Source organism: Eurosta solidaginis, chromosome 1, assembly GCF_040869045.1.
Source record: "Eurosta solidaginis isolate ZX-2024a chromosome 1, ASM4086904v1, whole genome shotgun sequence".
Lineage (NCBI taxonomy): Eukaryota > Metazoa > Arthropoda > Insecta > Diptera > Tephritidae > Eurosta > Eurosta solidaginis.
Genome location: NC_090319.1, coordinates 314370568 through 314395865, shown reverse-complemented (window position 1 = coordinate 314395865; position 25298 = coordinate 314370568). Strand labels below are relative to the sequence as shown.

The following is a 25298-nucleotide window of genomic DNA, read 5'->3' as shown; positions in this document are numbered from 1 at the left end:
ATACTCGTATGTAGGAACCATAAACTATTTCGAAGCAAAATGAGATGCCTCTTGGAGTTTGCGAGAGAAAAACTCTCCTCAATACAAATACTCTTTCTGGCAATGCAAACTGCATGTAATGGAGAAGTTCTAATGATGAGCTGTATGAGCTTTACATAAATAAGAGCTTCGAATAAAAACCGGTAGACTTAGCTAGCTAAGACTTCTTAAGCGAATGGATAAAAAATCGCCAGGCAATAATGTATTACTATCGATATTCACAGCATTGAATACGAAAATAGCAGTGCCAATTTTTATTAAATTTGGTAAAAAGTTCTTTTTTATTTTATTTAATAATTTGGAAAAAAATTTGAACAACGTGACATCAGGACAGACAAGGCGACAGCTGTTTCGATTATACTGTGTAAATGCTTTCAAATCTTTTTCTCCCGGGATTGGGATTCGAACCCGCACTCCTACGACAGTGTTTTTTTTTTTTTTTTTTTGACAATTTAAGGAAAAACTTCAATAAATTTGTAACGGAAACTATACAATCTCAAAAAAAATATTTTCGAAAACTCAAGAAAATTTTACGAAAATTTCGAACTAAGAGCTTTGTGAATTTGTTTTGTAGACCAAATGATTTTTGATTTTTTTTCTAAGGGGGGTTCAAATTTTTTTTCATATAAAAAATCAAGCTACGTATGCTATGAAAGAAAATTTCAAACAGCCTTCGAAAAAAAATTTTCACAAATCAATACGAATTTTGAGATACCTATAACTTGCTTTTTGTTAAACTAAAACTGATAAGACTACAAAATTGGGTACTCCAAAACATTCAGAAAACTCTAGTATAAAATATAAAAATATATAAAATTTTCTTAAAATTTAAAGTTTACAAAGTTTCAGGAAAAAATGCATAGCAAAAATTATTGTTAAGGCCTTGACCTCGATTTGAATACACGATCTTACATCCCAGAGCACGGGGAAAAAGTGTCAATAAACATGATACTATGACATCATTGCCATTAAAATAAGTCCAATATTCACATTCTTCGATAGATGACACAGGCACATTAAAAATCAATTGTACAGAAACAGAATAGAAATACAAACAACCGCTGTGATACCTGACTGATTAGAGCAGCGACTTCAAAACTTTGCAGATTAAGGAGTTTAGCAGCTCCCGAAATCAATCTATACAACAACCTTTGGCAGTTGCCTAACTTTTTTCTTTATACTATTCTAATTTAAAAAACTTTTAATTAGGAAAAAATATATTATAACAATAATAATGACATTTTGAATTCACGATCTTAGTATTCAGAGAAGTTTTTTCTTAAATTAACGAAAATAAAAAGAAGAAGAATTGATACGAAGAATTAGCTCCCAATGCTATTTTCGTATTTGCTACTGTATATTTGACAGCTAGTGAAGGGAAGTGGCGTAACTTGCAACGCAACAGCCAAAATCGTCTAAGTGGTTATGATGAAGATGATAGTTAAATTGGTTAAATCAAGTCAACCAACAATGAAATAATAAAATCTAGTGGTGATTTAACACTGAATTTAAAAACAAAACAAAATATTTATTTCGGATACAAAAAAGAAAAAACACAAACATGTGAACACACTGAAGGACAATTCACTTACTAGGGACAAATAACACAATTTTCCATTTATTTATTATTTGCTTCATAAACTTATTGCCGGACACAACTTAGTGGTGTTTAGATTTGCCTTACTTCGAGCTCAATCTCATTGTGGATAAAACAAGTGTTATAGCTTCTGCATAGGCGTCAAAATTACAAGTAGAACCGATCAACTGATTTTTAATTGACTATCGTCGTCTCATTCTGTATCTCCTTCTATCACCCGCTGAAGATAGCCGGCCCTATGCGCCGCCATATTGAATATCCTGTCAAAACGCAAAAAACTAGCCATCTTGAACATCGCGTCAGCTAGTTGACAGATAAGATAGCAAACCTGTTTTATCCACAAAGCTTCATCTTAATTCGCTCCAAGAGAGTTTTATTTTGGCTGGTGCTCACACAGCACGCACCAATGTTTGGTTTGTGACTTTGCTTACTACAACAGTGGTGGTTAATTAAAAATGTATTACAAGCAAAATATGTTGGTCTAGAATTGTTTGAAACTAAATAAGATTTTTTTTCTCAAAAAATTTTACATGACTTAGTTTCTAGCTATTGTGAGCTAAAATAAAATTGAGGCCGAAATTAAGAAAGTGTTAATAGGTATGAGTAAATCTTTACGACAAAAAAAAAAAAATAAACAATAAAAATAAAAAATATATGTGTTTATATACTATGATATAGGATATACAAATAGTTAACACTACCTATGGTAAAACTTTCGACAATATTAAAAAGTTAAAAATAAGTGGTGGACGCAAAGATATGTGGAAATGGATTATTTAACTTGTGTGTGTGCGAACTACAGCAAAATTAAAATTAAATAAATTTAGGGTACACAAAACAATAAATTTAACAATTTTGTTGACTCGAACAGTTTTGAAAATCATGATTAGTTGAATAACGTATATGACGATTTATTTTAATTTTATTTAGTATATTTTTTTTGGCGTATAACTGCATACTTTTTATGTATACTTAATTTTATAAAACAAATTAACACAAATTATTGAATAGTGTTAAATATATATTTTCATATGAGTTTTAAAAACATCAATATTAAATATGTGTTATATGTTTGAAAATAAAAGGGTAACAGACTATTTAAAAAATAAAAATAAAAAAAGTGAATTTAAATCGAACAAAATATGTATTTTATGAGTTTTGCAAGAACTTAGAAGTGAGTAAAAGCATTGTTTTTGCTAAATAGAGTTGCTAATAAGTTCAATTCAATTGGTTTTTTTACACATGTTTTCAGGTACAGTTATTTAATTTTTTGTTTTGAATTTACTGTCCACTAAAGAAACAGAGACGGCTTGCTTTAAAGCTTTATAAATAACATCCTAGTAAAACCGATGTTAAGTCTTTCTGGAGTTAATTAAATGAATATTTCTTTTAAAATTACAAATGTTTCTGCAATTTTGTCAGTTTAAAGAAAAAAATTTTAACAAAAAAATTTAACAAGGCAATTTGAAAGTAAAAATATTTATTTACTAAGCGTGTGAAATAAGTAGTATATATAATTTAATTTGAATGTTTCCATGAATCGAAACACGTGCTATAAATTTCACTTAAAATGCTCTACAACTGTTTTTAACAACATATACCTATGTTAAAAAAAATAAACAAATGATTAAAGCTACTTCCTTATTAAACTCAAAACTACTTTGATGGTATAACTGGCACGGAAATTCACAACCATTATTTATTAAATTGTTAATTATCGTGGCCAAAAGACGGAACAAGCATATATCGATTTTACTATTTTTGTGTAATCGTTTTTTGACATTCCTTTCGGAATGCCATGCTTCGAAAGTAACATAAAATATATTTTCAAATCTCTTTAAGACCAAGCTTGTTTGTTCGTAGATTTCTAAGCCGTCACCGAAAGCTGAACGTTTTAAAATAAAAATTATCTTGAGCATCAGCAAGAGCTCGGTCAGAACTGAGAAGTACCTTTCCGAGCTATTCGAAATGCCAGCTAGGGAACTTTAGCAGAGGAAAAGGTGGCCCAGGCAGAAAACGATTTGAGTTCCTTCAGTGTTTTCAATATGTGTCAGGTCGTACAGCAAAGGAGTTACTGCGATGCTCAGTTCGGCTGAAAAACCACTTAAGAGGGTTAAGCTAAATAAAGTAAATAAGTAAGTTGGTAACAGCATTAGGATTGGTTTTGGTATATACGAACACGAATTGATTTAACTGCTCGATGACTTTTGCGGTAAGTAGAGGTAGGTAAGCAACTGTAGTTCTAATATTTTAGCTTACTTTTGTGTTTGTTCTGCTAATGTTCATAGTAACGCGTTCGTTTGCAACCAGACCACAGTTTGAAGTACTGTTGTTATACTTTAAAAATACAACATTACCTCTCCTCTTCGAACCATTTCGAGAACCTGATCAAGGCTATTAAGTCCTTTATGTCATACTACACCACCTGGTGGAAATTGTCCACACCCACTTGTGGTGATCCACCGTTTCCTGCTCATCATCATTTTTTGCAATTCATAAACAGTGCTCAGTGCTCAACTTGTACTCAAGTGTAGTTCGCTAAATCCCTACTTAGGGTGTAAAGGTGATGGAATTTGTTAAGATCCATTTTCTAGAGGTTTTTTAGATGTCCGACAACCTGGGGTTTGTAGCCATCTATCGTTGTCTTACCGGCAGATGTAGCATTATTTGTCAGGAAAAATCTGCTTTGTCGTGCCTTGGCTAGCAATTTCGTCTGCAATACAGTTTCCCTCATTGTCCCGGTACCCATGTGAGGTGTATACGGTTCTGTTAGGCTACCTCCTGAAGACATTCGCGACTGTTTGGTGTTAGTTAAGAATTTAATAAGTGGCAACCAAGGGATTTGATAATGGCTTTCATGGTTGCTGATACTTCTGTCTGAATGATAATCAGATAGCGAAGCACCGATTCAACCTCACACAATCATGCGTGCTGGAATGTTTACCATAAATTTGCCGCCCCGACTGTTGTGGTCGCACAGCGGTCTGTGCTTTAAGGATAAAAGCTATAATTGTTTAGTACGATACGAGTGTCCTTTGGTTTTAGCACTCCAAATCTACGGCTCTGTTAAGCGCAGGGCTGACGTTGCCGATGCTCGGTACCATTAAGGCGCCCTCTTCTTCTTGCGTCTGAATAACACTGACTGTTTTATAAATTTTTGCTGTGGAATAGTATGCAATTTTCCTTTATATATAGATATCGGCTAATTAAAAATTTATTATATAATATAATGTTGAACCCCTATTTGAGGACAATATCTAGCATTGTTCCAATGTTATTAGTTTAGAATACATGGGAACTAATTCAGTTGTACTTGCTCCTGTGGATGGACACTTTTTCTGTGGATGTCCAAGAAAAAGATATAAAATAACAGCTGTCCAACATTATTTGAAAACTTTGTTGAATACAGACAATTATAACAGAATCGTACGTCTTCTAAATCTTGGTCAAGCTGTTTAAAAGCATATCAAAAGTTAATAGGACTTATCATAATATTCCGATTTTATTTTTTGGGGCGTTCACCTGCCTACGACTAGGCATCGTGAGTAGAGTTGTATTTTGACTATTCTGCATCTTAATTTTTTATTTTTACTTTGGACAGTTTTTTTTTTTTTGTATTGGGTTTCGAGCTCTTTTAGCCTCCTTCGCGTTTCGATGGAACCGCTAAATTTCTTCCTGAAGAAGGTGCGGTAGCGTCAAAAGGCGTAAGAGGGAAGATAAAAATAGTCGCCTTATATTTATCGGCCGAAAAGCTTCAAATCTAAATTAAAAATGGAAAATTCTTAACAACGTTCTCCAGAGCTCTTTTCTTTCCTATAATATTTAGTACTACCTATTGATTCAAAGGTAGAAAGGAGGTTAAACTGCTAAGCAAAGTTATAGAACTGGACTCATTTTGAAGAACCAACCAATTGGTTCGACAATTTAACTTAACGGAAAAGATTCTCAAAAATGGATATTAGATAATACAATCATAATGGTTGTAAATTTCAAAAGTTCTGTGAGGAATTTGAAAGTAATTATAAAAACATAATACTTCTTTGATTCGCATAAATTATAAATGGTGTTCAAAATTTTGTATTTAAGGGTAAATAAAAGCACAACAAGTTATATTAAATTATTTTAAACTCTTTTGGAAATATAAAATAAACTAATGTGTAAATATGTGTATAAATTTAATGTATAACGATTACTTAGTATGATTACTATATTATAACGACTTAGTATATATCTTTTGATTATTTGTTGCTTTGAACATTTTTTTTTTTTTTTTTTTATAGACTACCTCTTTCCATGTTCTCTTTTCAGTTCTCCTCCATATTTATTGCCACTACCGACGAGTTCTATTATTTCTGGTATACTGCTGGCAAACATTGCCTAAAATTTTATATGATTTATTTATATGTGTACACGATCAATATATGTACATATTTAAGTATGGATGTGTGTGCTTAAAAGCAAATAAAACAAATAGTTAACTACAATTAACCTTAAACGCCACGAATAAAAGCACATATTTTTCATAAACTATCTAACTTATTTAGTTTTTGTAGTTTCGGTTAGACCTTTCGATTTGATACAGTGTCGAACAAAACTAAAGCACCGAAATAGCGTTCAGAAAATTTTAGTCAGTGAAACTTCATTGGTAGGTTATGGGATACTTTCTTAATTCTATTCAGGAAAGACACTTAGCAGATATTAGAAATTAAAAATAATAAAATAAATTTAACGGCTCCCTATAAAAGTTAACTAGAAAGCCCTCTATTAACTCAAAAAATTTGGTGAAAAACTATTTCATTAATAAATAAACATTAAATAGAGGGTGCTGTTTGTGAAAGCTTTATATATATTGCTACTAATTTGTTATTTTGTTTTGTTGCCTTTCCGACAAAGTGGATAAATGATGTATATTGTCAAATTTGGTTTCGAGACCAACCGTTTTCGGCGTTGTGATATCATCAGTGTGATAGAGAATGAAAATCGACACTGACGATGGAACAACGCGGAAACCGGTTGGTCTCGAAACCAAATTTGACAAGAGATGACGGAAAATCATTGCAGTATACATCAAATAAGTGCAGATACTTACACACACAAAAAGATATCAATAGTTAACGCTAATATAGGGATTGCCGAAGAAGCAAGAAAAAAGTCTAATATTAAAGGCTGGTTTACGGATTGGAGATAGAAACAACGACGTAGAAGTGTAGATGCAATAGTTGCAAAAATAGAGAATGTCTGGAGATAGATTGGAGACAAGGCCTCTTCAATCGGGGCAACTATCGACAGCGGAGGGGCTTCATAATAGTAAAGTATTGAGAAAAAACGGGTATCTAAAATTAACAACAAAACAAATAAAAAATACAAAAACAAATGAAAACAAGTAAGAACGGGACTGCCTTCATATCTTTTATGAATGGGGCTGAACCATAATCTTATCCCGTTCGTAATCTCAAAATAATCGGATGTATAAGATAAGAAATATATAGTGAACAGATGTACATACCTAAACGATTTTTAAGATAAATATCAAACAAAAATGGCAAAAACCCCCTGATCTGAACGATCGGTTGTATGGGATATATATTATATATTGCTTCGATCGAAATGATTTTTACAGGATATATTAGAATATATATCACCAAGTTTCACGTTTTTATATTGGAAACTAAGGGAGAAATGGCCAAAAATCTTTCTATCTGAACGATCCGTTGTATGGGATATATATTATATATAGCTCCGATCGAAATGATTTTTTCATGAAATCTTCTACGATATATTAGAATAAATGTCACCAAGTTTAACGTTTTTATATTGGAAATTAAGGGAGAAATTGCCAAAAATCTTTCTATCTAAACGATCGGTTGTATGGGATATATATTATATATAGCTCCGATCGAAATGATTTTTTCATGAAATCTTCTACGATATTAGAATAAATGTCACCAAGTTTAACGTTTTTATATTGGAAATTAAGGGAGAAATTGCCAAAAATCTTTCTATCTAAACGATCGGTTGTATGGGATATATACTACATATAGCTCCGATCAAAGCGATTTTTTCAGGAAATATTAGAATAAATATCACCAAGTTTAACGTTTTTATATTGGAAATTAAGGGAGAAATGGCTAAAAATCTTTCTATCTGAACGATCCGTTGTATGGGATATATATTATATATAGCTCCGATCGAAATGATTTTTTCATGAAATCTTCTACGATATATTAGAATAAATGTCACCAAGTTTAACGTTTTTATATTGGAAATTAAGGGAGAAATTGCCAAAAATCTTTCTATCTAAACGATCGGTTGTATGGGATATATACTACATATAGCTCCGATCAAAGCGATTTTTTCAGGAAATATTAGAATAAATATCACCAAGTTTAACGTTTTTATATTGGAAATTAAGGGAGAAATGGCTAAAAATCTTTCTATCTGAACGATCCGTTGTATGGGATATATATTATATATAGCTCCGATCGAAATGATTTTTTCATGAAATCTTCTACGATATATTAGAATAAATGTCACCAAGTTTAACGTTTTTATATTGGAAATTAAGGGAGAAATTGCCAAAAATCTTTCTATCTAAACGATCGGTTGTATGGGATATATATTATATATAGCTCCGATCGAAATGATTTTTTCATGAAGTCCTCTACGATATATTAGAATAAATTTAACCAAGTTTAACGTTTTTATATAGGAAATTAAGGGACAAATTGCCAAAAATCTTTCTATCTGAACGATCGGTTGTATGGGATATATATTATATATAGCTCCGATCGAAAGTTTTTTTTCAGGATATCTTCTATGATATAATAGAATATATATCACCGAGTTTCACGTTTATACTTTCTAAATCGCGCCAGGAATGACCAAAATCGTCTTATCTGAACGATCGGTTGTATGGGAGATATATGTTATAGTGGTCCGATCCTAACGGATCCGACAAATGTCTAATATAATACAAAAATACATCCTTGTGCCCAATTTCATTGAGATATCTCAAAATTTGAGGGACTAGTTTGCGTTCAAACAGACAGACGGACGGACAGACGGACATGGCTATATCAACTCAGTGCGTCGCCCTGATCAATTCGGTATACTTAATGGTGAGTCTATCTTCTATATTTCTCAACGTTACAAACATCGGACCAAAGTTAATATACCATTTCATGTTCATGAAAGGTATAAAAATAAAAAATTTTAATTAAAATAAAAAAAAAAAATTATAAAAAAATAAAATAAAAACTTAATTAATAAAACGAATTAAAAATTGGAAAAAAATTTAAAAAAAAAAATAAAGAAAAAAAATCCAATGCAAGGAGGTGATTGTCCCACTTTAATAAAAGACACCTAAAGCAGCGAAGGCATGGAATCTAGGCAAGGCCTGTACGACCGCTGGAACATGCTTCCTTAAGGTACAGTGAATTTGAATCAGAGCGACACACGCCTGCTCAATACAATAGCAATGGAGCATAAATATTGATAAATAATGAAAAAATCATGTTTTATTAACACATGCATACATAGGGGATTTTAAGAAACGTTTCTTTATGCTTTACCAGTCAAGACATTTATGTAGTTGACAAGTTTGGGAAATAACCGGCGCATACGTATACGGTTTCTGTTCCAGCTTATACAACGCCGTGCGACTGAGAAAGTACTGCAAGGTGATCCCAACAAACGTAGAGCCTAATGCTAAATCCATCTCACGACGAAATTTCTGACGGCACACCTGAGGGAAAGGATACTGTGACAGTAGAAGTCTTAGTGCTGGTTAAATCCCAACACTCACGTTGTATGGGGTATACAGGGGTATAACGAGATTTATTCCAACGCGTCACCATCATGGTGACTTAACAAATGGCTCTGCATATGAAACGATCAAATATTATTTTAATCGGAAAAACATACATAACAAATAATCACGTTGTTTTATCATGATCCACCCAACTACACGCAAGCATTACTCCCCCAGCGGAAAAGGGGACCCCGGGCTGGTATGCCTGTCGTTAATGGCGAATAAAATATCCATTTATGTGGACATATTAAATCGTGTCCGAGATGCTTAGGCTTGTACTTTAATGGTGCTTGTGACAGGAACGTACCGGATCTATATTCGACAAAGGACCATCAAAATCGATAATAATCCCCAAAACTTTCGAAGAGTATTTCTTTTTTCGCTACAGCCATAACAATAGCAACGCAAACATAACCGTACCACCTGAAAAGACGGGTACCGGTGCGTATATGTAGCATTTTTTTATTAGGAGGTATAGAAGAGAGTTGAATACATACAAACAAAAAAGCTCATATAAGAGTTTTAATTATATTGTTTCCTTTGTATTTAGCCTAACTAAGTGCGTGTTGTATCATCGGCCTGAGCACGGACTTTGTGGATGCTCGTTGTCAATAATAAAGCGAGCAGAAAATCGTTCCAGAATTAGGAATCTTTTCCCCTGATCGGAAATCAACAAAACCAATTTTCTATACTGTACAAAGGCACCCAAAACCTATTAGCAATTACACTGTCAGGGGTACTATTGGATCACCTGTACCACGACAGAAGTGTTAATGGAACAAACAAAAACAAGACCATCCTTCGTTTAGTGCTTTGGTATTGTTGCAAAAACTTTAAATATAGCTGTTAGCAAGGAGGTGCTTTAGTATTGCTCGACATAGTTTGTATCAGTTTTTTTTTGCAAATATGTTGCTTTATCAGGTTTAAATGTGTTTTTGGTCCGTTATTATTATTCAAAAGCATATATTATTCAAAAGCCATATCTAAAATATTTTATAATGGGCTCCTGAAACAGGGCGGGATTCAATGAACCCTTAGTTAAAAGTTTCCCTTTTAGTTGCAGGTCCAACGAGTACAATTATATAATTAGTCCCAATACTACCTGTCTACCAAACCAAAAAAAAAAAATCATTAGAAAAGTGCATAGGTGGATTTTTTTTTTAATATTTGTATGTTTAATTGTAATCGTTGTGTTAGCATAAACTCTTGATTGCATGCTTATGAAAAGCGATATTTTTTTAGATAAATCAAATCAGTACTACAAAACATACCAAAAACAAACCAAAACATTACTAATTCTAAATTTTAAATAATGGGATGTGCATTGCAAGGGCCGAAAATAATTCTCTTAAACTACTATGAATAAAACTTATTTAAATAGCAATATTCTGCTATGCCGGCAAAATTCTTTTGATAAATCTTGGAAATTCCGAAATAGATTTTTTTTATTGTCTCTACAAAAGAAAATCGTCGTTTAGAGATTTCAATATAGGTATTTGATCAACAATAAAAATATTGTTGGTTTACTTTATCCTTCCATCACAATATAAGCTACAATTTGTTTTTTTAATTTATCGTGATCGATTTGATTCTAAACCAAAATAAGATCATTTGAGGAGTATGAGAGCAATCAAATTTTCATACTCCCTGATGAAGAAGTTTAAACTTCGAAACTTGTGCGAGGGATACAGAAAAATTTCCTTTGCATTCTCATTTATCAGCCGTTAAGCTGCAGACCAACAAAAAAATATTACTATTTTTTCTGTATAAGAAAATTGGAGGCAGAAAACGAAGTAAAATGAAAAAAAAAAAAAAAATAGCAAAGTAAGAAACAAAAAAAAAACGGGTGAGCAACAACTTAAATATTAGCTGTGCTTTCATTTATTCCTGGACGTTGGGTAACTTCAGGGAGTTGTGTGTAAAAAAATATTTTTAAAATATATAAACTAAGAACTAATGAATTTTGCAGATTCTAAGTTGTTATACATATGACTAATGATTTATATTTTTTTTTACTTTAGTTAATATTTTTCATTTACTTTATTTTATTACTTTTTAAACACGGAATGATTTGCTTTATAGAGGGAGCACTATTTTTTTGAGATGATAATTCACGACTTTCTGTATATAAATAATTTTCTTTACAATAAATGTTATTGACATTTGTTTATTAATTTTTCATGATCAAAGTTTTACAAAAACAAAAAAATAGAAAAAAAGTTATACTAAAAATTTTCAAACAGTGAATTAATAAAAAAAAACTGCATTATAGTAGCAAAATAGTAGCAAATATATGTAAATAAAGAAAAGGGTGGGGAATTTTTAGTAATATAAATTTACGTTTAGACTGGATTGTTATTACGTATGTATAATAGGGTGTCCGTTGTTTACCACGTTGGTTTTATATCGTTTGTTAAAGTTTTAGTTTTAAACACAAAACGAATTATCGAAAGACGTTATCAATTTTCCATATAAAATTGTATGGATATGCAACTTTATTAAACATAAGCGCTTTCGTTTATTAAAAACCAACCAGTTACATGCAAACATGAATAAACCACCGGAAAAGACGGGTACCGGTGCGCATAAGTAACATCTTTCTTTTTATAATTTATTATAAGCGAGTTACATACACACAAACATTTAAGTGATAACAATATAATCGTGTTAAAAAAGTCTAGAATGTGTGAATTTATTTAAAAATATAGGAATGACTTTTTTTTTTTTTTTTTTTGAACGTTTAATTTTTCAATTTTTGTGGTTATCCCAGAGCACGGGGAAAAAGTGTCAATAAAATATGACACTATGGCAGCATTGCAATCAAACAAGTCCAATTTTTACATTCATTCTGCAACAGATGTCGCAGTGTTGTGAATATCAATTGGCAAGAATCAAGAATAGAAGTAGGATTAATGAAGACAAACAAAAAACCGATGTGATGGCTGAATGGTTATAGCAGCGGCGCCTGAACGTTGCCGATGAAGGATATTAGCAGTTGCCGAAATGGATCTATAAAACGAGCTTTGCCAGTTGTCTAAATTTTTTCTTTCTTCTATTCTAATTTAATAATTTTTTTAATTAAGAAAAAATTTATCATAACAATAATAATGATAAAATAATTATTGTTAGGCCTTGAGCTCAATTCGAACCCGCGATCGTTTAATTTTTCATTTAGCTATTTATTACGCCTTTTCGTTGGTAAAAAATTTCAAAACGCCAATAAAACTCTAATGTAAGGAACATATCGCACATCTTTGCGGTATGGTTAACAATTATACATATTTTTGGTTATTGATATTAGAGAATCCAATGTCGCTGATCAAGTTCTGTTGAACGAGCCTAAAAATATTCCCCATAAACAAGTATAAATGTGTGAGATTTCGAGTTTAAAACTCAGCTGCCGAAAAGCTAGCTGATGAAGTGTGAGTGATACTCAGAAATATTTACTATTAACCTGCACCATGTGCAAATTTTGTAAGTTTTCTCTAACATCAATAACAAAGAAATATGAGCCTGTCTCGCTTAGTAAGTGCACATCCATATTTTGGTTCATTGAGTTGTTTTGTGTATAAAACTAAAAATTTTTGGTACGTCTGAAGACCACAAACAGACACCCCAATTTTAAGCATTTGCGCCAATTTTATAACAATTTTTAATATTCCTCGGGAAAAGCGATTTAAAGCTAAAAACTAACTAATTAATTTAAATAACTAATAAATATAAAAATTGGAAAATGTTTTTAAAAATATTTTATCACTATACCATTCACACCACTATGCATAAATTTTATCTTACACACTTTTTGTTTTCTTGTTTGTTGACACAACAAAAAAAAAGTTGAAAAACTAGTTTGTTTGGATAATGTATGTTTTTCAGGGAAATAATTTGATTATTTTGCAGCTGACATGCTAATCTAACGAGGGAGCGCCCACTGCTATCAAAGCGTATGTAGTTTGTCTATATGGTAAATGATATATGGTGTATCTCAAAAGCTTCGTATGAACAAACTCATTCATAACATTGCTCAGTACAAAATTGATTACATTGCACTTATAGAGTTAAATTGTGTAATAAAGCAATATTTAGATATGTTTCCTAATTCGAACCATTCATTTCAGATTAAAAACAAAAAATTTTATAATAATCTTTTAATTTGTATTAACGCTTGAGGAATGTGGATTTCAATCGTTGCTGTTGCAACTTCTTGAGCCAAAAGTTGTCTTCGTTTTACAATAACACTTTTCATAAAATCGGATAAAAAAAAAATTGACTTTAAACTAAACTTATAAAATATTTATACTCATATTTTGTGTTTGCTTCGTTAAAAAAAAAAATTGTTTTCTTTTTTTAATGATTGCGGCCCTAACACATTTTATTATCATTATTTTTTTCTCATTTACCCAAAATTATATTGAGCACAAAAAATATATAAATTTTTTTTAAATTTTTAGCACTTTTTTCTATTTTATATAAACATTGTATTATCAAGTGAATTGTATGTATATGTGTATTTATGTAAATTACAACTTACCAAGCCGACGAGCAGAAAGAACACAAGGAATGTCCTTCCTAATACAGTCTCACAGTAAACGTCACCATATCCTACCGTTGACATGGTCACAATTAGGAAATAGACACAGGTCCAATAGGATAATCGATGAGCATTATTAAAATCCAGCGGATCGCCAGAGTTCTCCAGCTAAATTTTAAATAAATGCAGCAATACAAGATAAATAAAAATATTTACACAACATAGATACATTGTTAACGCAAATACAATTACAATTCTCAAAAAACGGATGGCAATGCAGCTAATTGGAGATTGGCTTGAAAATACTTGAAATGTTTCTTTTTTATAACTTACTGTCAGTGGTGTAGAGGGTGGGAGGGGGAGAAAGAGGGAATCTTGCCCCGGGCGCTACTCACAGGAGAGCGCCAAATAGTCTGCAAAGCAGAACTTCCTGGATAATTACTATTTTTTTATAACTGATTTCTGGAAAAAATTGTCTATACTAAAAAATGCATGCATATATCCAGAACACTTGCGACAGGCCAAAAAAATATTTGCCACGCCACTGCCTACTTTATAATTTTTTTCATACCACTGTAGTTTGTAACAAACTGCTCAGACTGTGAAGAGAAATCAATTAAGTCATCTCTTTCTGCATATCATTCACTCTGATCCAGTGGTGCACAAAGCCAGCAGAGCTTAAAGTGCGAATGCAACATTTTATGTGGGAGTAAGTATGTACATGGAGAATGGTGAAAGAAATTCGGGCATAGAATTTACGCATGAGATGTTTACTGCTTGAAGTAGAAGTGGAAACTGATTCACACGACATGAAGTTTGAAAACGAATAGTTTTAGGAAGCCCTACGAAGCTCTTGAGAACAACGTTGGGCTAGTCTGCATTGACCTCGCAACAAACGCAGGACCAAAGCAGCATGCGTAATGTGACCTAAACCTGCATAATAAATGCAATATACGTTCTACGACCGGCCCTGGTGTGGCGATAGCGTGCTCCGGCTACCACACCAAAGTGATTTGGCAAACACTCCGAGGTTCTCACAGTACTCGAAAAGTATGTAGGTCCCGTCCCGCCAAGTATTAGTAAAAATTAAAAAGGAGCACGAAGCAAATTGGAGGAGAAGCTCGGCTTCAATCTTTTCGGAACTATATCGTGCCTTGTATTGTTTTTTTATGAGAACTTTCACTCACCAAAGAAAATATTTCGGCAATGCACGCAAAAAGTCAGTGTAGAAATAGCTGAGGGTCTTCGTGGGGAACTGTGTTGGGCATAGTAATTGGCTGATACTAACGTTTGCAGGTTTGAGACGCAAAAATGGCTATTAGACTACGGACACGGACACGCAAGAATATAAGATAACGGAAATGAATCGGCCTAAATTTTTTTAATTACTCAATAATTTTCGACTTCCAGGTTCACTATATATAAGTCAAAAGTGTGCAAGGGAACTTTGTCGGGGCTGTGCATGGACTACTCAAGCTTTCTCATAGGGTATCAGGAATGACAACTTGAGCAAAAATGTAGATAACTTTACGGAATTCGCTTTACTGGGTTATCTGAACTTTGAATACCAGGAAATGAGCGAAATTGAACTATAATCACGTCTCATTTTTAAAAACCGAAATTTCGAAAAATGGAAAATGTGATTATTCATTATTAGAGCTTACGATTTCTTCTCGAACACAAGCGAGATTTTCGAGACCCGAGAAATCGAGAACTCGACTTCTCGCGAGATTGTCGTATCTCGAAGTCCTCGTTAATCTCGCGAGCTTCTCGATATTCTTACTTAATCGCTGTATGGGAAGTATTTATACACTTCTTTTTTTTTTTTACTTGTGACTTTTATGTTGATTATATTGCTTCAATGACATTTAACTCAAAACATATTTATTATACATACAATTTTGTTCGCAATATTTTATTTTTCAACGAGACATCAAGAACACGACTCCTCGCAAGATTCTCGAATATCGAATTACTCGTAAGGCTCGCGAGATTCTCGACTCTCGAATTTCTCGTAAGGCTCGCGAGATTCTTGAATCTCGAATTATTCGTAATACTCGCGATCTTCTCGACTTTCAATTTAGTCGCTGCATTGGCAATATTCTATACATTTCGGGGTTTTTTACTTATGGTTTTGCGGACATTTTGGCTTGGGCTCCAGAAGAAATCGTAAGCTCTATATAAAACAGCCAATTAATCGATTAAGTTGAATGTCGAGAAGCTCGCGAGCCTTACGAGTAATTCGAGATTCGAGAATCTCGCGAGAAGGCGAGACTCGCGAGAAATCCCTTCTCGAACATGTTCGAGAAATCGTAAGCTCTATTCATTATCAAAGACCAATAAAGTGATGAAACTTGATAAGTGTGGAATGACTTTATAAAGAAAAAAGAAAAATTTGCTAAAATTTTGGTAGATGGGCGTGATACCTCCAACATTTGGAAGAAGAAAATTTAAAAGATTTGCAAGCGTAAATCAAAAACCATCCAAGGTATCATTTTGAAATTCGGCATGGAGTCTGCCATTCCCACTTAAAAAAAATCGATATCGAAATTTAGAAATATGGAAAAAATTCGATGATCCATTATCAAAGTTCGATAAAGTGAGTAAACTTGATATGTGGATTGACGTTTTGACTGAAAACATATATATTTGATAACATTTTGGAAAAAGGACATGGCCATCACCTACATTTAGAAGAAGAAGCTTACATAAAACCACCAATTTCAACTAACTAGCCATCCGTTATAAGAGCAATTACATATTTTAATAGTAAATATAATAAATTTGGAAAATATATATATTTTTTTTAATTTTAGTTACTTAAAACTAGAATTTTTATTTTATAGCGGCCTAATTAGAACTAAAATATCTAAAAAATTATAACTACATTTCTGAGATGTTTGTATTTGCGCATTACTACTATTTCGAGTAAGTATCTAAGTGATTTATCTACATGTACAAATGAAGCAGTGGTGACCAAGCTGACTTTACCACAAGACACTGCGTTTTGACGTGAGCTTCAGGTGAATGGCACACCACTGCAACTTTAGCGATTTATACTATTGGACTATTTTAATATTAATATGTATAACATAGGTACATATGTATTTCATATACATAATGATCGTCAACTAAATGGGTAGCACCATTTACAGTGCAGCCTTGTACTATGATCAAAATGATCAGCAACATTGAGCTACACTGTTAAAAAATATAACTCTGGCTATAATTGGACACTACTCAAAAAGTTTGACAGTCATTAATTTAAAAGTTTAGATAAATATGTATGTATGTTCAATTGTAAATCAAAATTAAGATAGTAGTTTATATTTATAATACTAAATGAGTAAACCAAAACTGTACTCTACAATAGTATGTAATGTTTTACGAACAAATCATAGCAACAAATTGTAGTACAAAGAAAATTTAACAATCATACATACCAAATGTATTATTCCCGCTGCTGTTAACCATACTGATATAAAAATTGATACTAATTGAGCCAAACGTATCGAGCTCGATGTTTTTAGAACGTTTAAATATTGTAAAATATCCGGTACAGTCATGAGGCGTAATGCTCGAAGAAATCGAAGACCTGTGACGTTTCACCATTAGGATCGTTGAAGTAGAAGTAATAAGCCAATATTTATTTATATAAATGATGTATGTATGTTATTTTATTTTGTAAGCGGTAATGTTGTATTTATAAGGTAAAATAAAAACAGTTTTATGATTTGTTGTTTAATTTTCTCTTAATTTTATGTCAAGTTAATATTGCTTACCGATCCATGTCCGATCTAAATATATTGATACAAAGGACGGGGGTATTGTAAAATAATCTACAAAGCTGTACATTTCTAACATAAACCACAGTTTGTCGGACGCCGCTATGAACTGAAAGTATATAGAAAAAAAAAAACGAGAAGGATACATTAGAATTCATTCAAATATTGCTTCTTGATGAAATAATTTAACGATAGTTCTCAAAATGAGCTCCCAAGATTGGGATTCTCAAAATAAGCTAATAGTTCTAAAGATTTAAAATAAATTTCCAACTAATTTTCAATCATCTAAAGGCGTACTTGCCTTTCTCTTTTATTATTAAAAAAAATAGATTTTAAGAAGGAAGTTGAGAAGTTAAGCAGATTGCCAATGATTAATATAATTAGAGCCTTGAAAAGTACTCAGAGATCAGCACTGTACAATTTTACAGTTTTTAAATTAGTTCTTGATGTAAAAAAAATGTGGAATTTGCATTATGTCTTCTCTTAACAAAAGATGCATCAAGCAGATGTATGTCTGAATGTATCTATTTTCCAATCCAGTGACAGTGATCGCGTAAGAACCCTTTCCGAAGTTCATGTCCTCGTCAATATAAAAGCTGAAACCGCCTATATGTCAGTCATGCGAAGCATCAGGCCACGCGTGGAAAGATTACGTAAGCTATGATGTCAGATTTATGGTAAAACGTGGTTTCTATTAGAGCTCAAGGAACACAAAGATCACATTTCGAAATATAAATAAGCTGATTTACTAGCCTACCCCGAGATATAGTCATGACCTATACCGATCTATAGTCGTTCATAAAATAAACACGAAATTATGCCGACAGCCATCTTGAAGAGATCTAGAAATAGTATGGAAATGGCCCTAAAAGAGCGCCGAAGTTAGACGAACCAAAGCTCACCGCATGGTCTACAGTTTGTTGGGGGAAATTAATGTGGGAAATATTTACCGTCATCAATTGTCAAATTTGGTTTGGAGGCCAATCGGTTTCGGCGTAGGGCCATCTTCAGTGTAATTTTTATTAATTAATTAATATCTTTAAAACTTAACTCATTTCGAAAATTTCCCTATCAGCACTGAAATTTTTTTTCAAAAGCAAAAGCCTTTATTAGAATACATACATTTTTATACCCGGCTATACTTGCGAAGCTGTTAACGTTTTCGATAAAGCTGCCTTGAGAACTTACATCATGGCCTTCGATATGGAGCTCAAATATTATACCCACTATTACAAGGCGTCATGTTCAGAGCATGGCTCATCATAAACGCTGCATCCAAACACTAATATTTTCGTTGATATTTATCATTCGAATAGTCATTCGAAAAACGTCTATCTGACTTTAAAGTAGCTGTCAGAACGGGTTTGCTCTCTTAAGAAGACGTTTTTTTTTCTGAAAGAGGGTATTGAATTTAAACCGAAGATATTGAGGTCATACAGAGGAGCTAGCATCTAATATTTTGGGTATCAAGTATTATGGGCAAAGATGGTAAGGAAAGGGTAAATTAGCTGGCAAAGTAGAGTACAGCCCTTTTAGATTTTACCTTAGATGTCCTAATCAGAATGGGTGGAATAAAAAATTCGCAAGACTTGCGGATGATAGCCAGGCATGAACAAGTCAAAGATTATGCCTAGGTCTTACATTTGGTTGCTAAATAAACACTGGTTACACTATGAAAACATCCTGGAAAAACCTGATAAGAGAATCGATGCGCACTTTCTTTTCTTTGACTGACAGCGCGAAAAACAGTTGCTTATTTGCTGCTCTATCTGAATTCACGTTCCCTGCAAAGCTTATAAGGCTTTTAAAAATGATGCTGAGGAACACCATCGGATTCGTAAGAATTGGGGAGGACCTCTCCCAACCATTCGAAAGCAAACGAGGCTACAGAAAAAGCGATAACCTTTCGTACATTTTCTTTAATAATGCTGGAGAAGATATTTTTACAATAAAAGCGTACAATTTCTTGCATTTGCTGTTGATATTCATATCTTAGAATTTGCTTTTAGTGGAGTAGATAAAGAGGCACAGCAAATGAGTCTTCCATAAATGAGAACAGGACAAAGTACTTTCTGTAATCTAGCAAACAATGTTTAAGGAATATAAATTCGAATGTGACGGACATCGTCTAGACGGGGACCATCCTAAATATCAAAAAAGAATGTCAATTTAGAAATCAAACGAAGAATAATTCTCGCCAAGAAGTGTTATTTTGGACTGAGTTGGCAATTGAAAATTAAAGTCCTCTCTCGGCGAAAAAATCACGGTATTCAAGTCGCTCATCATACCTGTCCGGGTTTATACCTCGTAATCACGGACAGTGTCGAGAGAAGATGAGACTGTTGGAGGGTTTGAGAGAAAATTTCACTTGAAAATTTATGATCCAGTCCGTGATGTGAACGGCAAGTATCGAAGAAAATATAATGATGACCTTTATGAGCTTTACGCAGGCTTGAAGATGGCGCGAATAAAAGCCCAAAAGCTTCGCAGGCTAGGTTATTCTATTCGATTAAAATCAAATATGTACGTTTAGAAAGTATTTCTATTGACATCCGTATTTGGAAGCAGAGGAAGGAGGAGACTTCCACTCAGTTAGGAGAGACATTTGGATGAAGATTAGTATATCTTGGAACTCCTAACTGGTATCAGATATCTCGAAACAGGGATAGCTTTATGCCAGATCAGTCTAAAGTGGAGTTTCATTCAAAGAAGTAAGGAAGGTTAAGTTCGGGTGTAACCGAACATTACATACTCAGCTGAAATATTACAGCTTGCAAACTTTTAAATTGCCTTCTTTTAAAAATTAGCGGTATCACGCCCATTGTCCAAAATTTTACTAATTTTCTATTCTGCGTCATAAGGTCAACCCACCTACCAAGTTTCCTCGTTGTATCCGTCTTTGGTAATGAATTATCGCACTTTTTCGGTTTTTCGAAATTGTCGATATCGAAAAAGTGGGCGGACTATGTTTCGTTCATTTTAAATAGAGATCTGAGATGAGTACCTAGGAACTTACATACCAAATTTTATTAAGATACTTCAAAATATACCCAAGTTATCGTGTTTACGGACAGACGGACGGACGGACATGGCTAAATGAATTTCTTTTTTCGCCCAGATCATTTTGATATATAGAAGTCTATATCTATCTCGATTAGTTTATGCCGTTACGGGGCACCGTTATGCGAACAAAATTAATATACTCTATGAGCTCTGCCAGCTGAGTATAAAAAAAGAAAGAAAAGGACAAAAGCGCGAGATTTACTGTAATTATATAGCTCAATTCTGCAAAATTTGTACAAACTAGGAAAAAATATTTCATTTTAAAGAACAGCGTTAAACTTACTCGTATAAAAAAATAGACCATAAAAAATATATTGAATGCGAGATCGATTTGTTGCGTAATGTTGTTACTCCAGTTTTGACATCTTTCGACTTCTTCGCTAGACGCATCCACGAAGTAAATAATGAGTGATGCAATGCTGAGTATAAATACAAGTACAACCTGAAATTGGAAAAGAAAATAACAAATTGAAATTTGAAAGTGTTTAACAAATACAAAAAATTAGTTAATTTTTAAATTAAAATAGCTTAAGATCAAACCCTGCTACTAGTGATAAGCCTTAAGTATTTCATTAACGACACTTCAATATATCTGAATGAGTTGATGTAATAAATGCTCAAAGATTAAATAAACACTTATAAACTAATTTGAGTATGTATCTCGCAGTAACAGCAATTAAGTGACATCATAAATTAAAAAATATGTCAATATTTTCCTTTAATGATATACTCAAAGGTATCGCCGCATTATTAAGTGCAATGGTTTCGAGCACAGGCAATGTATTTCTTAATTCCATATACATATGCACTTCATATATACAGACAACTAAAAAGAAAAATCTTCCATAGAATGATGCTTCATTGCAGCTGATGCTAGTTTATAAAATTTCCACTTTTCCCTTTACCTCGTCGATTATCCAGCAGACAAAAGTGGACAAATTCCAAGTGGCAACCAGCGATTAAATCTGAGTCAATTTGCCCACATAAGCAACAAGCGTGAAAAATTTACGTTTAATTGCCCTATAATACTTAGACAATCACACACAAACTACGTAAAATAAAAAACAAATGGAAAGAATATTGATATGTCACATATTTGATTTACGATGCGCATACTCGTAACCTACTGGCCTTTCGATACTTTAACTTCTTCACTAACCCTCCCTCACCAACAAGTTTTCTTTGCGGTGGAAGATTTCGTAGTATCTCTGGGGTATTCCATCCCATTTCGACCAATTTTGAACCCGATCCCTTTAGAATTGGCTGAAAGTTTTTCTTCTTTTTCTAGCTTACGAAAGACGTTTTTCAGAATTTTTTCATCCAACTCAAAAAAAGTTATGAATTTTTAAAAAAACATCGTTTTTGTTTTCAAAATGCTATAACTTTTTCAAAAATTGGCCGTTTGGGATTTTTTTTTTTTTAATTTTTTTTAAATGTACTTTTCGGAAAAAATACAAAAAAAATTTTAAAGTTTTTTTTTCAATTAAATAAACAAAAAAAAAATATCGGCTCACCCGGGATTAGTGGGGATGATTGCAGAATTGATTGAAGTTTTTTATGAGAAAGAACAAAAAAAATGGCGAAATTCGAAAAATCTCAAAAAACTGAAAAATTACAAAAAAAACTAAAAATTTTTTTGTATTTTTTCCGAAAAGTACATTTAACAAATTAAAAAAAAAAGATCCCAAACGGCCAATTTTTGAAAAAGTTATAGCATTTTGAAAACAAAAACGGTGTTTTTTTAAAAATTCATAACTTTTTTTGAGTTGGATGAAAAAATTTGAAAAAATTCTGAAAAACGTCTTTCGTAAGCTAGAAAAAGAAGAAAAACGTTCAGCTAATTCTAAAGGGGTCGGGTTCAAAATTGGTCGAAATGGGATGGAATACCCCCTCTGATTTGTAATATAATGCGATTGTCACCTCCATAGATCAATTGGTTACCATTAATATACATTTTTGTCCACAGTCAGCAAATAGTATAAGAGAGATATGTTGCAGAAAGGAGGGAGAAAGAAGCGGATGATGAAATTATTCTGGTATGCACGAGTAATTATTTAAATTCGTTGAACGAGTAGCCTGTAGCATACTTTTTGGCGTCATCTCTGTTTGCTAATAGTTGAATGGACAAAGATTGTGTAAAGCGCTCTCTGAATATTATAATTCTTGCAAAGTAAAAAACAATTACAGATCTCTTTGATTAATGGACCAAGTCAGTGGTGGGCAACCAATACCTAGATTTTATACAGATGTCTATACCCGTTCCTGCACTAGAGCTGCAAAAGAATCGATATAAATATCGATACATCAATACCAGGTTCGTGGTGCGAATATCGATGGTTTTTTCTAAATATCGAGTACTTTATTCCTATTTCCTATTCCTTTTTCTAGCGGCAGGATTACCAGCTTCTAAAACTTTGGTAAGACAAATAAAACATGAATAAATAAAATTACATACATTATGTCAGTTTTGTGTTTATTTTAGATGAATACCTAACAAGTCGGTGGCTCTGAATATTGAGAAATTCTTGCAATAGTTCAATGTGAAAGTTACGTTATTTTTTTCATATTATATACACATATATACATGTATTCGTATATGTAGATATACACGCAACAGAAGACATCATTGAGTTTGAAGACGAAAATTGTGTTGCCAAAAAGCTACGAAGTACAAAGTCAGACATTTTGACCCATTTTGACAAAATCAGTATTACTATTGCAAAAAATGTTATACAACTAGTGGTAATACGTCCAATTTGTTTCACCATCTGAAACGATCGCATAAAACTGCAAATTTAGATTCACATAGCTCGCCAAGAAGATTAATTTTTATATGAAAAAACATATGAATATCCCTCGTCACGTAAAAGGCTTTTGCCAGCACCCTACTGGGGTTTAGCCACCGCAGACGTTCGACTCTTTCCCATAGTGGATGGCAGAGGGTGTCGTAACTTTGTATATACCCTCGCTTCGCTGTATAAGCTACCACCGCGGAAAACATTGCAGAATGTGTTTTATGATCGTTTCGAAGTTATGAAGACAATATTACATGGATATATACATGTATATATTATATTTACATAAATGTCTGATATATACTTGATATTGCTTTTAAATTGAGTAAGCGCTTTTCACTATAACAAAAAATTCGATATATATCGCGATATATCGATACCCTCCCTCTTAAATATCGAAAATATCGAGTATGCCGAATATCGATACTTTTGTAGCTCTATCCTGCACGCTTCGTTTTCCGTGACTTTTAGTAGTTTAAATATTTATTTTACCTGTCTTCTAAGAATAATTTTTCTGACTTGAAGCTTACGAGGTTGTTGTCTTCGAGGTAGTGAATTCATCGCTACAGATATATCTGACGTGCCGTGTTAATTCAGCCAACCTGCCGCATGGCCCTGTGTCTGGGTCCCTTTTGCCGCTAGAAAACAGGCTTATCACTCTAAAGGGGCGATGCCAGGCCCATTTTATAAAATTTGAAGTTTTTCTATTTAAATCCACTTGGGAAATGAAATACCATTGATATTAAGTTTTTTGTTTTTTTTTTTTGAAAAGATATAGCTTATTTTATTCCTCCACGACCCTTTTAAAAATCTTTTATATAAAAGTGGGCGTGGTCCTTAAGCGATTTCGTTAATTTTTCTTCAAAGCATTCCTTATAGTAAAGGCAAACTCTCTGCCGAATTTTATTACAATTGGTTTAACGATTTTCGATTTATGATTAATAATATTTGTAAAATTGTAGGCGGTACCACGCCCATTTAGAAAAAAAAATTTTCAAATTTTTATCAAGAGTGTCAATATCACTCCACACGTCAAATTTCAACCTTCTAGGTGTATTATTTACTAAATCAGGTTTTTTGTGTTTTCCAAAATATTATATATATAAAAAGTGGGCGTGGTTATCATCCGATTTTGCTCATTTTCAATACCAATCTATTCTGGGTCCAGATATGCTCGCTTACCAAATTTGGTGCAGATATCTCAATATTTACTCAAGTTATCGTGTTAACGGGCAGACGGACGGACGGACGGACATGGCTCAATCAAATTTTTCGATACTGATGATTTTGATATATGGAAGTCTATATCTATCTCCATTCCTTTATACCTGTACAACCAACCGTTATCCAATCAAAGTTAATATACTCTGTGTGCAAAGCACGCTGAGTATAAAAATAAAAAAATAACAAAAACAAGGTGTGATATACCTCCGAGAAAATTTAGACTGGCCTTCTCTTCCAATTTGGTCATGCTAATTTTTTAATTTTTACACAAATTGGCAGATTTTCGTTGAAAAGCTTTCCATGGCAGAAATATAATCGCAGTATTGCCAAACCACTGCCGAAGGGCAATTTCGCTTAGATAAATTTTTTCTTAAGTATTTGTGTGATGGTTTTTTCGGCATTTGCACTCAGGACGTTCAGTGTGGTTGGTGGTACCACCGTGACCCACCCTTTA

The 25298-nt window shown here is 32.9% G+C and overlaps 1 protein-coding gene across 50 annotated transcripts in view; it reads right to left on the bottom strand.

Moving 5' to 3' along the window:
- Positions 1 to 25298, bottom strand: part of slo (calcium-activated potassium channel slo) — a 415764-nt gene that overhangs the window by 241809 nt on the left and 148657 nt on the right. For 39 of the 50 annotated variants that reach the window (XM_067761569.1, XM_067761567.1, XM_067761572.1 and 36 more), the window contains 5 exons: positions 21109 to 21267; positions 17760 to 17871; positions 17421 to 17572; positions 13978 to 14145; positions 5922 to 6013 (listed from right to left, as the gene is read on the bottom strand). In XM_067761569.1, coding sequence (XP_067617670.1) covers positions 5922 to 6013; positions 13978 to 14145; positions 17421 to 17572; positions 17760 to 17871; positions 21109 to 21267 — 683 coding nt within the window. The remainder of the gene's footprint in view (positions 1 to 5921; positions 6014 to 13977; positions 14146 to 17420; positions 17573 to 17759; positions 17872 to 21108; positions 21268 to 25298) is intronic. The other 11 variants (XM_067761576.1, XM_067761583.1, XM_067761614.1 and 8 more) reach the window with 1 other exon arrangement.